Genomic DNA, 15626 nt, shown 5'->3' on the forward strand with positions numbered 1-15626 from the left:
AAGATACAGTTTTACACAATCCATGAATTTTTGCTCAAAAATTTTGAGCAATACCACGCAACTAAACTAAGAAGGTTTTTCTTCCAGAGCCTATAACTAAATACTTCTCAGGAGTACGCCAGTGGTAGTGACTGTACCGGTGTCGGCTGGGTAATGAATAATCTTGCCTTAGTTTTGGCCTCTTCTTCTGTTTATCTGTGCCGATGAAAAGACACTTAATTCACTTAAATACTTTGCCAGGGTTCCTCTGGCTCTTCCCATGCAGTGATTATTTTTATTGGATTTTTCTTAACTTTGGCACAGCTTTTACAGGCCTCAACTAGATGTTCGATTTCAGATGCAATGTTGCAATGCAACCAACAGCTAATCAAGCAAATTTTTCCATTCATTTTTACTATGCCTATGTGTGAGGAATATAATTCCTGTAATATTTCAGAGCGGAGTTTCTGGGAAACGTAAATCCTTAACCCGCGTATTATGATCCCTCAGTGAATAGTGAATTCATTGTCTTTAATGTCACCATTTATCAGCTTTCTTTTTAATCTTAATAGTTTTTTCCAATGCCTCCTGTAATACATAACAGTGGATCTTAGGGGCTCTTAGGCGTGAAGGAGAAATGAAAGTCCGGACTGAGTGCCTGCCTCCTTGCAGGAAGGTAACTTCAGGGTACTAAGTATGCAGGCACGAAGAGGTATTTAAGTCCGGACTAGGTGCCAGCCACCGGCTCTTACAATAGGAGAGAAGGTATACGAAGGAGAAGAGATTCAAAAAAGGCAGAGAAGTATATATTTCCAAAAATAAGGTGCTAGAATGCACTGATCCACTATGAACATTGTTATTCTCTAACTCTTTTTCGTTCTTAGGAGATTCCCGTGAAGTGGGAATTCGCACTGATTTTTTTTTCTGATCCCTCTTAAAACAGAAATAAAGATGAATTTGTAAATGCATTATGTGAAGGTGAAACATTATTTACATTGGGTACTACATTTTCCTATCGTGGGTACTTGAAGGTTTTAGTGAAATATTTATCTACGTATTGAGATACTCGTTCTGTTGAAACTATTACTATATTATCACCAGAAAAGGGGTCTCTGCGAGATTATTACTTGTGAACAGATAAATAATTAAATAAATAAACTAAAAATAATTATAAGAAAAGAAAGAGGGGGGAGGGGAAAGGGGGGTGAGAGAAGAAAGGACTTAAGGAAGGGTAATGTTGATAGGGTTTCTCGGGCCCTTCTTACCCTGCCACCTCGCAGGAAAGTGGATGGGGTGAATGAGCGGAACAAAGGGTTAAAGGAAGCGGGAAGGTTGTCAAAGAATGTATAATGTGTCGTTGTGTGATGAGTTGTGGTACTGTTTCCAGTAGTAGCTCGTTGTGAATGTGCGTCATGTTACGTCTCTCAAGTAGTTTCTGTACAGATCTTCTGTAATATGCTGTTCTGGTAACGTTGGAGTTATTTCAGGGCAGTTGCCTATAAGTAATGTAGTAGTGGTGTTTCGTGTAGTAATGGTGGTCTCACCATTGCCTTGTATATAAGTAGTTTGAGTCAGCGTGACAGGCCTGGTGAATGTTTGAGTTGATATGATTCGCACTAGAGATACTACGGGTAATACGCTAGCTTTCAATGGATCAGCAGATTCTATTGGAATGTTAATTAATTCAAATGATACATTTTTGAATATTATAATATCTTAAATAGTAGTTAAAATACTGAAATTATGGTATTTACAATGAATAATACAAATATTAATATACGGGGTTTGCCTGATGACAGTAGTAGTTCCCGTGTTAGCTAGTTGATTGCGTCATGCCGGGGGATAGCGGTTTTAACGACTGTAGTAATTACAGCATAGACCAGCTGTGTCACTGCAACCTGAAAACAAAAGCAATAGGTATTTCTTCACTATCAATTAAACGCGATAAACCCCTGCCAACCCATATTGTCTAGTACCTGTTGCTAATGTCAAAGGAAGATGTGATTTATATGGAGTTAATATCCAATAGTTATTTCAGATTTGATCTTGTTGAAGGCGTCATTTGTTATTTGTATTTTTTGTATTTTAGCAAATAATTAGCATTTCATCTCGTTCGGATGAATATTATTCTTTCTCATTCTTGAAATGAACTTAATAAATCGATGATAGAATTCCTTGAATGAACCTCCTTAAATTAAAATGTCATCAAAAAAAGTTATTATGCCATCCAGATTCATTAAAAATCTATCTAAGGCTTTTTAAAACTCATTAGGGGCCGTATTCATACCTATAAAGAGGCGATGAATTTACGCGATATGTACCCCCAGAAATTAATACTGCTCCAACGTTTTGGATGTAATCATCGAGAGGAGATGTTATTAAGCTTTATGGAGATCTAATATGCAAAAATATTTGCCTCCTTGAAGTTTGTTTTAATGATCTTCCATCCCGGGTATTGAGTATCGGGAGTCGTATAGTTATGTACAGATGGTAACTAATCATCACTCTTAAGGTGCTGCTAATGCCCGACCTTGTAGCTGTAAGGCTACCAAAATAGTCTACATAAGTCGTTTTCATATAGAATATTTCACTATGTACTTAAAAAAAAAACACATAAAAATTTGTCCTCGCTACCACTTTGTTATAACCATAAAAACATGAATATAATATAAGCTTATTTTAACTGTAAAAATATAAGTAGTAATGTAACAGTATTTTGAAATGATTTATTTAGAATAATTAATAAGATATAACGTTTTACGTAACCCATTTATTATTCTGACAGTGAAACAAAACATTTGACCATAGAAAACTGAACAATAGAGGTTTTTCTTCCAGTTCACCCTGTATTACAAAACAGCGGCTCTTGGGGGATTTTTCTTGATTCAAAGGAAGAGGAATTAAAATGTGCCAAAGCTAAATCGATATCATTAAGGAGAAAAAAATTATGCCCAAACCTCAAAATGTTTCTGTTGGTTCCGGAATGTAAGGAATTTAGGGGACACAACGAGGGTGGAAGGGAAAATAGCTTAGACTGTAGTATGCTTCCACAATAGCTTGCAATTTGAAATGCAAAGGATTTATTTCACTTCCATTTTTTGGATGATACACAAATCAATCAGCGAATGAATTTGCATTTTTTCCGAAAGGGCTGTGAAGTATTATCAACGTATATGAATGGAAGAAAGAAGGGGACACAATAAGGATGACTTTGACGTTGCGTTTGATTAGACCTTTGATGATAGCCCAACATCTTCTTTTGCGTCATTCTGCAGTGACTTATAAGCAATGGGGAGCATCAAGCAAGGACTATCATTGTTCTTGGTCCTTTGCCATGTTCCTGGCTTGTCGGAGATTTTAACCTCACCTCTCCAACCCGCCCATTGGCAGTTGACTTAAAGACCAGGCACGATATCCTTGGTCTGTCTCCAGGTCTTCTTCCATCTGGGACCTAGTCCATAGTCTTTAGTAAGACCCACTAAAGACTATGGACTTCCATCCTAACGACAAGGCCAAACCACTTTAACTGGAAATATCTAACTTTCTGCTCCATACAGGAACACAGGCATGTATACCAACTTAAACATGTGGAGCTTCACTTTTCTGTCTACTTCTCTCTTTTCAGTGTTCAAGACGTCAGTTCCTATAGGGAAGCAGACATTGGCAGTGACAACTATCTAGTACGAATTGAAGAGCATGAGAACCTCCGAGTTTCCTATCTTTCCCCAATTAAGTATAGTATTATTCCATCTACAGATCGAAAGCTGAGAAATATTGAATACGTAATAAAAGGGAAATTCAGAGAAAAATATAGTATGATAGCGAGATTGGTGGAATAAATTGAACTCTAGGATTATGAATGTATGTATTAAAGACTAAATAAGTATTAAAGAATGTAAGTAGTAAAAAAAAAAAAAAGAAATGGTTCAGTTAATGGTTTAAAGTAATTATGAGAGAACAACCAATGATCATAAGAAGCTAAGGGAAAGTGTCCATTAGAAAACAACTGAGGATGCAATAAGAGAAGGCTGAGTGGATAAAAATGGAATATATAAATGAATTTATCCTGGGCTGATGTCTTTTAAGAATAACTTAACAGTAATGACAAAGTGTTTCATATAGTTCTGGCATTATTAATTATTTGGAAACAATTATAAAAACATCTATCTTAATATAATAATGAAAATAAAAAACTTCTCTTGAAAGATGTGGACTTACTCCATGCATCGGTTTTCCTCTCCGCATTCCAATATTTCTCTCTCCTCTGCCGCTGGAAAGCACTCTAGGATGTCTTTACTAACTCATTGTTCACTTCATGAGAATGAAAAAGAAAATTACTGCTTATAGAAAATGAAGATGGCTCTCTCATGCTCCAGTTTCTTCTTTTCCTCACAGAGAGTGCTAGTGAAGGTAGGTTTTGCTTTTGGTCACATGGGGTGCTGCTAGTAGGGCCTAGATTATTGGGGGTTCATCCACTCCAGACTTTGGGTTACCAGGTTACTCGAAACATGCTACAAGATATCTGTAATCTCACTTTCTGAAAACAATAGTATAATATATTTTAATTTCCCTTGATTTTGGAGTCTAGAACAATGCTGATGATATTGTCCGCCCCTGTTAGTATCTTTTCAAGCTTCGATTCAAGAGATCGGCGGTATACTAGTACTGCCAATTTTTTACAAGCATTAACACTCTTGCCATTTCACTAAATTATAAGTTTGGGTTTATTATATACAATATTTCATGATGCCTAATTTAAATGAATGTTCAACTTTACCAATAAAGTAATTTTTCTTTTCAGAGTCTAAAAAAGAAATAATGTGATCAGCAACTGTATTTGAATTAAATTTAAATGATGTACTGGACCGTTAAAATGATACAATATGTTTTAATTTCGGACTCATATTTTAAAATATATTTAATAAAATCGGAGAAATTAAATTTTAGAACAAAAAATAATAACAGTAATTTTATTATTTTCAATTTCATCTGTACCAGTCGTGAGAAAATTATTTTTTATAACGAAAAGTAATTCTATGAACAATTAACAATTAAAATTAACCAGAATAATAGTTACGATTTTACCTTCTTTTTTTGAAATTCGGGTTAATAATCACTTTGGTTAATAATAAAATACATAGATATATATTAGAAAGGGGTGTGCACTTTGAATTTCAGAATATTGTTTATTCATAGTTTAATAATTTTCCTTTTTTAAGGTAATGAAAATAAAATATATTATACTATTGAAATTTATAATAGTTTATATATACATACATGTTTTACCCGTATTCGATACTATAATCCTTGATATTTGAAAATCGATGTTGTGAGATAACTTTAACACAATTGCAGTCAGCATTGCGAGTTGACGTCCTTAGGTTGTGTTTGTTAAACATTTGGACTAAACTTCAGAATATGATCCTGTGCAGATTCTGTCTTATACGGCATTATTAAATTTCGGAGTTAATATACTTTAGACTATTGTTTCGTTTTATTACATTTTATAATGAATCGAAGTGAAGGATTAGTCCAAAGGAGAAATGTAATTCGTGATAGCGGTGGTACTAAAGATTTTCACAATGTTGAAGATAAATCTAGTGACAGAGATGAAGAAAATGATGATGGGGATTCAAAAGAAACAAGATTAACATTGATGGAAGAAGTTTTATTGTTAGGATTGAAAGATAAAGAGGTTAGTTTATAATTAATGTTTAGTGTCAACAAGTTACCAGAACATATTGAGCATTATACAGGAATATCTCAAGTAGATTATTTAATAGTTTTCGAGGTTTTTTCATACTATTTTTTTTGAATAGTAGTTTGTTTTTCCATAAATTTGCCTATTATGCTCAACATTATTAGGGAATAAAATCTACAGCTTTCAAGATCTAAATTTATTGGTATTAACAGAGTTTGTATGTTAGATATTTAGTACTTAATTAATGGTTTATATTAATACTATTTACTTATTGAAGTTTTGACTTTGTCCTAAGTGGGTGTTTCTATTTAATGTCGGTATGTTTTTTCATCAATGTTCAGAGATTGCATTATTATTACCAGATTGAGCTAATATTTTAGCCTGGTCCTAAATGCTTATATGTTTGTTGAATATGCATTTAAAGACAACTTATTTAGATACAGAGGTAAGGATAAGTTAACTAATATTTATTTTAATCCTGTAATGATACGCTGATAACTTTTGTGCCTACTTATATATTTATGAGCGAAGTTTAATTTTTTATTTGTGCATGTAAATTCAGCCTTTGATAAATAAAATATTTGGAATTAAATGTTCAAAAATATTGTTTGTTATTGTTAGATACCTTTGTTTTATGACATTGGTCTCATGAATGCAATGGCATAACAATCAATATTTCGTTTCTTTGGTATTTTACGTGTAATGTGGTATATTAATGAATTTTTTTTCATTTAACGGTAAGGTTTGTTTCTGATTTTTCATTTAATACATACTACTAATATTTTTATATTATGGCTCTAGTATCTGTTATTGTTTGTTTTCACTTACTTACTAATTGTGCTAGTTTCACTTGACAATTGCATTTTCATTGGCTATATCAGTTACTATTTTTTCCTATTTTTAAATCTGTTTAAGTGAAAGGCTTTAGAAAATTGGTTATGGTCAATTTTATAGTTTCTAAACGATATTAGTTTAACATTTTAACACTTTGTGTTCCTGCCATCTATAAAAATCTTGTTTCATAGCTCTGTTATTACACCTTTGTGAACTACTAGAATATTTAAATTAGTTTGTAATGTTTGCTAGATTATTAGTACAACAACAAACATTTCCATAATTCGTAAATGACCTCGTCATAACTTACACGTTAAATGATATATTTTAACCTTACTCATTTCATTAACAAATGAAAACAGTAGATGAATCTGATGGGTTCAGATGGATAATTTTGAAACTTCTGAACAAAACGATTTTCCGACTAATGATGGAGATGGTTGTTCAAAAATATTTCTATGATAAACTATTTTTAATACTTTAATTTAATTTATAATGATTATTGTTCTAAAATATACTATTAATTTCATGTACTAAAATTTAGGGTTTCTTGCAACTCAATTTGTTTTTTAAATCTGGACCATTTTGAATCAATTTTTATCAATAATGAATGGTTGAATTACATCAAGTTTACATTTAGCTGCTACTGTTTGCAAGGTTATGCTATCGTTATATTTTAAGAATCCTGAGATAGTTGATAGATAAGGCACAAACAGCTAGCTAGATGAGATCCTTGATTCGAGAGCTTAAAATAATACCAATTACTGTAATTAGTTTAACATTAAATTTCTCTTTAGGCTGATGAATGGTGGGGTTTTGGTTTTTCAATCTAACTTTTACTTCCTTTTTTTTATTTAAACAACTTTTCCTCAAACTTCATACATAATTAAATTATGAAAAATTGATTTTTTTTTTGTTTTTACATACCTAAATCAGGGAGTATTAAAGGGTAGTTCTCCTCTAGACCCAACTTTGGGCTATTAAAAAAAAATTAAAAGCAAAAAACAAAATTTTTTTACAATGAATTATATTTGTAAACTAAAATAATTACACTTTTTCTACTTTACCAAACATAATTGACGATGAAAACTTTGGTTAAAAAATTAAATTGGAAATGTTTATGTTCGGATGTGGAAGACAGGCAAAACATCAGTTACTTAATGTTTTACCTTCCTCCTAGCATAATAGCTTTGCACTTGTGAATAGTGTGGCAACCAATAAGAAAGGGGCAAGAAAAATTTCAATTTGCATTTAAATATAAGGATATAAATTAGATCAGTTGAAATGTAACTGTCTGTTTACAAAAGAAATAGAACCACATCAAATACGTAATTTAAAAGGAACTTGATGAATGTGTATATTCTTAATATCAAAGATATGTAAAACATTCAGACCCAAAGGAGCAATCTCTATGGAAGGCTACATAGTGTCTATTTGATAAATATAAGGAAGTCTAGTAGAGAATAGTGACTTCATCACTAGTGATGCCGGAAAATCTGAAGACTTTGCTGATTATTTTAAGAAAATGTTCTCCAAAACAGAATGCGAAAGATCTTGATAGCAAATTACATTATCATTGTGTATTTGAAACTGCCCCAGTAAAACAATACAGCTTCCAGAAGAAATTATAGAATGGATTAGGAGGCTTATAGTAAAGAGTGCTGGTCATAATTTTACTCCAGTTATATTTATAAAAAAAATTACCCAGGAAAGCTGTCATTTTTATTTTTAATATTTGTCTAATTACTGGATATTTTCTGATAAGTTGAAGAAAATCAAACTCATAGTAACAAGCCCATTAAAAATGCTAAACAAGTCAGCAGCTATAGGTCCATAAGTTTATTTCACATTGTTGTAAATTACTGAAATCAGTTATGAAAAAACACCTTGTTTCCTTATTTTAATGTAATAGCATTATTCCGGGATTTTTAATTTAGTTTCCAGTATAGTCATTCTACCTTACACTAACGGGCAAGATTATCGGAATTTATAGTAAATGGATTTGAGATGAAGTAACACATGTTAGTCTAGTTCTTGGACTTCCAAGAAGCAATTAAAGAAAATAGAGACTCCAAAATACTTGTATGATAATCTGTGCTCATTCCTCAATGGTGGAAAATTTACTGTTAGAATAAATATCACAAATCCTGCCATCAGACAAATCCATACTGGTACTCCACAAGGTTCTATTCTTTACCCCATTCTTTTTAACTTTAATCTTCACGATATTATACATTCCACACATATCTACATTGCTATGTTTGCTGACGATACAGCAGTTGTTTTTTTTAACACAATGACATTATAATAGCCAGAAATATACAGTAGTTGAACAATACTAAATGTATGATTACTCTCAACATTGAAAAATGTACTTCGAAAGTTTTTATTCTTAGATGCTTATTGGACCCACCTTAACTGTTTCTCAAAGTTAAATAATTGCAATGGAATTTTCAGTGAAGTAGTAAAATTGTTGCCTTACCTGAAATCACCTTATCAATATTAAATTAACCCAAACCTATGTTTGGTTAGCAATGTTGTATCCTATCTTCAATAAAAAATCCAGTCGATTACATCGAGAATTACAATCGGAATCAATTGATGATTTCTTCAAAAAACTGTTCCCAAAATTCCATTCCCAGTTACCAGCAGTTAGGGGTGCAGTGGCATATAACTTAAGCAATCCAACTTCATCATGAAAACTGATGCCTAGATTGATAAAAGCTAAGTCATCCTACTATAAACTCTGTATTTATTTATTTTTATTACTATTATTATTATTTTTTTCTCCCATTTCTTTTTCTCAAACTATTTTTTCAGTATAAGTCAATTATTTATCTTTATTAATTCTTTAAATATCGTTTATTATTTTCTTTATCTTTCATTCTTTAATTACATAAATATTGTTTTGTTTTGTTTTTTATGATTTAGAACTGTTTAATAATTATAACATGGGAAATATTTAAGGATGTCTTTTATGTGAGACTTATGAGACTCCCTCCCCGCTCCCTATTATCAACTATTAAAAAACTTATAAGCTGTTATAACAATCACGTAAGGCCCATCAGGCTGATCTGGTAATAAATAAAAATTAAAGAAATTTAACTACATTTCGCTTTAGGTAGGAGGAATTGCATCTGAATATCACCTTCTTCCTCCATCATATCTGCTTGATATGTTATTGTCCAACCCAATTGGCAAGTTACGAAAAAAAAACTTTCAGTTCAGCCTTGGTCATTTCTGTCATGTCAGGAATATATGACATCAATCCTTGGTTGAAGGATTTTCTTCATTTTTTTTTGTTCATCTCATTGATGGCTTTAAGAGGTGATTGCTTAGCCATTGGTGCTAGGAATAGGACATAAATGTTTTGCTTATGATCACCTATGGTTTTCATATTTTTCACATCCAAACGTCTTCTACATTTTCCAATTTAATTATGTAGTAAACACCCAACAATGGTGTAAATCTGCAGATGGTAACATTTTATTGTCAAATTGTTAGATGAACATCTTATCCTTAATAATGCCATGTACAGCTCCCAAGATTCAATGTCCTTTAATTAAAAGTTGGTAAGGGTCAGACTCCTTCCATATTTTGTTCCAGAGCATTCACCTCTCAAAGTAGACATTAGGACTGCTTAGTTCAAAAGTTCTGAAACTTGTAAAACATCCCTAAATCATTGATCACTAATGTTATATGTTTTAGAAGTGTAAATGTACTATTTCCTTGTTGATCTATATTGAACTATGTCAAAAACTTTTTTCTTAGAAAGAAAATAAATATATATATACATTGTTGTAAACTTTAAGAAATAAACAATTTTTGTTGCCGTTTTTCGATTTCAGGGGCTTTTTAAATATTTTACTCGATTAAACTATCTTTAAAGTCTCTCCTTCCCGTTTTAAGCTACTATTTCGAAAGTGATATAGGGCCCGCGCTCTCCGGGGGTTTAGCGGGGCGGGTCGGGCGGGGAAGGATGGCCTTTTTTTTAGCGTTACAATCCTGTTCTTGTGAGATTGTGACATGTCGTTCATCAACCAACCTACTCGCTGAAATTGTCCGTTCTAAAAGACAGATAAGTAAGGCTACCATGGAGGGCGGGTTTGAAGCCGTTTTTCGATTTCAGGGGCTTTTTAAATATTGCTCGATTAAACTATCTCAAAGTCTCTCCTTCCCGTTTTAAGCTACTATTTCGAAAGTGATATAGGGCCCTCGCTCTCCGGGGGTAAAAACAATCTTTCAACAATTTTAACCTTAAGCATGAATTGGGAAAATCTTATTTTTATTTAATACCAGTTTGGCCTAGTGGGCCTTACATAGTTAATATATAAGTTACATTTGAATAATCTGAAAAACATTAAGGGTGTGAATACCGCTTAGCTAAAGATACCATATGGCGTTGGTTTGTCCTATTCAACATTCTGCAGAGCTGAAATCATCTTTCCGCCCTCTTCCCTCATGTTATAGAAGGTAGTGGTCGGAACTTTTTGATTGTTTATCTTCTATGTATCTTTAATCCATAGTAATGTAATCTCAATCACTGTTAACTTACAAATATTGCTACTGTTTATAATGATGTCAGAGATCTTATGAAGGGTTACAATCCTGTCAATTTTCCTTAGTTTTCATTTTATAATTTGAAGGAAAATGATTATATTTTTTTATAAGGAATAAGTGAATGATATTCATGATTTTTTGTGTATCAAAGCGAGTAGCTGATGTTGAAGAGTATTGTTCTTATTTTGACCAAAACAGTTTTTAGAATAAAAGTGGAGTTCAGTGTAATGCTGTGGTTTAGTAATGAAATGTGTTAAAAATGAACATGCTTCATTTAAGTATTTTATATTTTTTACATAATTATTACATTTTACATAAATTTATCCAAGATTTTTTAAGACATTTACGGTCAGCTGCCTTCAGTAAAAAGGTTCTTGAATAGGAAGTTTCAGCATTAGTATATATTGCATATTATCAAGAAATATAGCAATAGCATGGTGATTAATTTTCGCCTTGGCATCTTCTTTTCCTGACTTCATTGCCCTCAAAACTGGCCTAGTTTTATTTTTGTGAATCTTTGTTAAGACAACTCACTTAACTCTCTCATTAATGGTGTGCTCACACCTGGGATGTCAAACCCTTTCCAATTCATTCATGACTAGTTCGTCTGGCTAATGTCTTTCATTTGAGTGAGCCCCAAAATTTAGAAATGCAATTTTGGTCAAATCTAATTACATCACATCTATCTACATGAGGCTGCCCTGATCTGACTTTTAGTAACAGCCCTTAACTGAAGGATCAGATCTTTTAGAAGAAATCATGCATTGTTTGGATGTCTAATACACTAATTAGAAATTTAAGTATTTTTCAAAATAATATAACTCCTTTATAAGAAGACAATCCATATGTACATGAATTATTAAAGTTTTGTCTGCTGGTTAAGCATCACTGTTTATCTACTTCTGTTGTCTCTATTGGAGGCATACTCATGATCCGCAAAGGGTTCTTAAGCAACTAATTCATTTTGAATGGGACAGCATGAGATGATGAAAATTTTCTCGATACTAGATATTGATCATCATTACAATGTAACGACTAACAAGAACGTTGATCCTCATCCTGAAGATGAGCAAAGAACTCCAAAACATTGATGAAAAAATATGTTTGAAATAAAGATATTGATAGGAAGATTTCACAATAATACCTAATATAAGCAGAAAACCTAATCTGAATAATATTTTATTATTTATTTATTTGTAAGAAGTAAAACTTTTTTGAACAGTAAATTTTGGACATTTGTAAAACACTCATTTGTTTGTTCATGTTCAGCATATAAAATTTGAACTTTTAAATTATACTATCTTGAACTATTTCTTGGCTTTCTTGTTTGATGGATTTCTATTTGTTCTTGTGGTTTTGTATACTACATAAATTAAAGCATTAATATAACTTGAATTTAAAGAAAATCCCCCCAAAAAACTGATGTGTTAAGAGAAATTTCCATGAGCTGTCTCAAGGAATAGTGTGTCCAGCCCCAGATTAAAACTTAAGTTTTTTTGAAACAACAACTGTATTATTAGTTTTTATTAATTTATTTTTGTGGTTCAGTGAAATAATTCGATCTATTTTTTTCTTGAAACTAACATCCCTTAAGAATAATTTAAAAGACATTGTTATAATAGACCAAGAAGTTCACTCAGAATTATATTAAATGTATACATAGTAATCAATAATAATGATAAAGAATCATCTTAAAATGTAACCAATATAATGTGATTTATCTATTTTCAAGTAAATAATCTCTATAACAATTATTTGATAAAATTGTACATTTATCAGATATTGGTTCATGGAATCAAGGGTGAATGAGATTTATCAATTTAAGTGTTAAAGTAGATGGATTAAAACACAAGATTCATAAATGAAAATAAACGAAGCACTGCATAATAGTTGGAAGCATGATCTTCCTGAAGAATGTAATATGTAAGGTTTAATTTAGAGGATATAAGAAGGATAATAGTATTAGTTGATAATGAGAGAAGTGCTTGCATTGTTAGTTTGAGAAACATCACTCTAACTCAGTATCGTATTAGAGGAATCCTGGTGGTTTTTTGCAAAGTTTATTGCAGATTGAATCAAGTTTATTTAACCTTCCTGAGGATTTGTATTTTTAATTTCAATCCTAACTCTTACAACATATCAAAAAATCAGAACTACTTGACCTTTTGTTCTTTAAAAGTGCTTCGTTTCCTGAACTAGTAGACATATTGTTAAAATTCAGAAATCTTTGCAGTTATTCATAGCCTTGCTTATAAGGGTTGGCTGATAAATGATGGTGAAGCCTAAGTTATTTTGTGGCTGTAGAATGATGACAGTTGGATAGAGAACTAGCCAATCATAAATCATGAACCAAACAGCACCATTCTGAGGCTGTTGGTACAATCTGGGTTGTCTCTGCTCACAACTTATCTCTACTGCTCCATAGCATTTTCTTTATCAATCAATATAATCACAGTTTAGGCAGTCTGAACTCTTAACTAATTGGAATAGTAAATTTAGTTCCAGGACATGATACCTGAAAGGGTTGGTGCAGGGGTACTAGTGTGCTTGGTGTTCAGAAGGATGTGGGTCTGGTTTCCACCTGGGTCAGACATTAGTTATTTCTTGGTGGCCCAGAGAAATGAATCTTGACATTCTCACTCTGGGGCTGTATTGGTTCTCGATGGAGGACTTGAGAAAAAAAATAAAAATTAGTTATCCTCACAGTTTAGAGTATTTTTTATTTACTTTTGTGAATTTAATTCCTTTTTTTTCTCTTTTTTTTTTTTTATAAAAAACTTTGTTAAACTTCAAAGCCTTATCATGAAGGATCTGACCTAATGATTTTGAATTGACCTAGTGATTTTACAGTTTAGAATGCTCACTTTACAACTGGTTTCTGTGATCAATAATCATGGTAGTTATAGAGGAACACTTTTGATCAGATTGATTGACTCATTTTAACAATCTTTGCATTTTTGTTGGTTCATATTTCTATCTTTTTTTCTTTATCTAGAAATATTTTTTTCACTTTTGTTATTTCAGTTATAGTATTATGTTTTAATTTAGTATCTGTTTCATCACAGTCTGTATTCAATTATTATTTTAATAGTTCATTATTCTATAATTTTGATTGTTTAGCTTTGTTTGCACTGGGTGTGCAGAACTGCACAAAATAAAATAAAGGTGAGCAGCACATTGTTGCATTGGCTTATCGTTGTCAATATTGTTTTTCACTCCTATAAAAATCTGTTACTGGAAAAACATGAACTGGGTCCATAATAAAATTGAGGAGGTAATTCACAGAGAGCATCCTTTATTTTGAGGTAAATTTCCCAATCTTCTGTTTCTGTACAGCTCTGAGCAGTTTTGTGCTCCAATTATTGTTCTGGTTTGCAGTTCTGCTCACCTCGTATGGACCCAGTTTTACATTCACTATCAGTCAGTAATAATTTACAAATTTGTTTATAATTAATGTATCATGCATATGAATATGATTCCAAAATATTATTACTAGTTTGACACTACAACACGACGCCTCCAGGCCACCTCAGCCAACAACCTCCAGAAGTTCTTGTCCTGCACTGCTGCCATCCAGTTGTGGACTCCCAAACCCTATGCATCCGCAGCCACACAGTCAATCCATCGAAATCGGGGACAGCCAATTCTCCTCTGGCCATGGACTATCTCTGTCAGTAATCTTATGAGAGTTTCCCCCATCCTGGCCACATGTTCAGCACATTTCAAACGATATCGTTTGACAAGATTAAAAATGTCAGGCTCGATAAAGTTTTGTAGTTTGTAAAAATGTCAGACTCGATAAGATTTGTTATTTGTCTCAACTCTCCTCCAATTAACTCCAGTCCAAATATCTTTCGGGGGATTTTTCGCTCAAATGTACTACTAATACGTTTATTTTGACATTGTGTATGTCTCAGTTCTATATATAAGAACTGGGCGAATCAGAGTTTTGTACTGAGAAATGTTTGTTTTTCTGGTCACTAACCTGCTTGATAGATGTTGCCTCAATTCAAAGTAACATCTGTTCGCGACTGATATCATTCTTTTGATATTTGCTTCAATGGCATAATCGCATTTGAACTGTGCGGGAATTCAGCCAAGGTACGGGAATTCAGAAACCCACTCGAAGAGACAATATCCAAATCCCACCTTTTAGCCAGGATGTCTTGGGTGTTGTTCAACAATCATATACTTGGTTTTATTGTGGTGATTTCAAAATATTAACTTATATTAATGATAAGGTAATATTTACCATCTGTAGTAATCAGTTGAAATATTTTCTACTTTTTTCGTTTCTAGAAATTAATTCACCTTTTTACTTCAATTTCTTTATTTTATCATTTATATATTAGTACATTGTCCGTTTGGTCAGTCCATGCCGATGTTTTGAATGGTCTGTCCATCTTTAGGGGCCTTTTTTTGAAAAGTATATAGCTATAAATTTTTTTCTTGTATTAAATATTTTAATTATAGTCAAATTTTCTTTTAATATTAATCCCAATACCTTTAATATCTTATTTTGTTTTCTCTGGGCATTTTCAGATCAATCTCT

The 15626-nt window shown here is 32.2% G+C and overlaps 1 protein-coding gene across 2 annotated transcripts in view; it reads left to right on the plus strand.

The window, feature by feature from the left end:
* Positions 1-5340: 5340 nt before the first annotated feature.
* The window catches only part of sau (Golgi phosphoprotein 3 homolog sauron), a 19239-nt gene continuing 8953 nt past the window's right edge, over positions 5341-15626 (plus strand). For both annotated transcript variants that reach the window (XM_014433632.2, XM_014433634.2), the window contains exon 1: positions 5341-5674. In XM_014433632.2, the coding sequence (XP_014289118.1) occupies positions 5489-5674 (186 nt within the window). In that variant the 5' untranslated portion in view covers positions 5341-5488. The remainder of the gene's footprint in view (positions 5675-15626) is intronic.

This window comes from Halyomorpha halys, unplaced genomic scaffold (genome assembly GCF_000696795.3).
Source record: "Halyomorpha halys isolate HHAL.00 unplaced genomic scaffold, Hhal_1.1 Scaffold1236.1, whole genome shotgun sequence".
Classification (NCBI taxonomy): domain Eukaryota; kingdom Metazoa; phylum Arthropoda; class Insecta; order Hemiptera; family Pentatomidae; genus Halyomorpha; species Halyomorpha halys.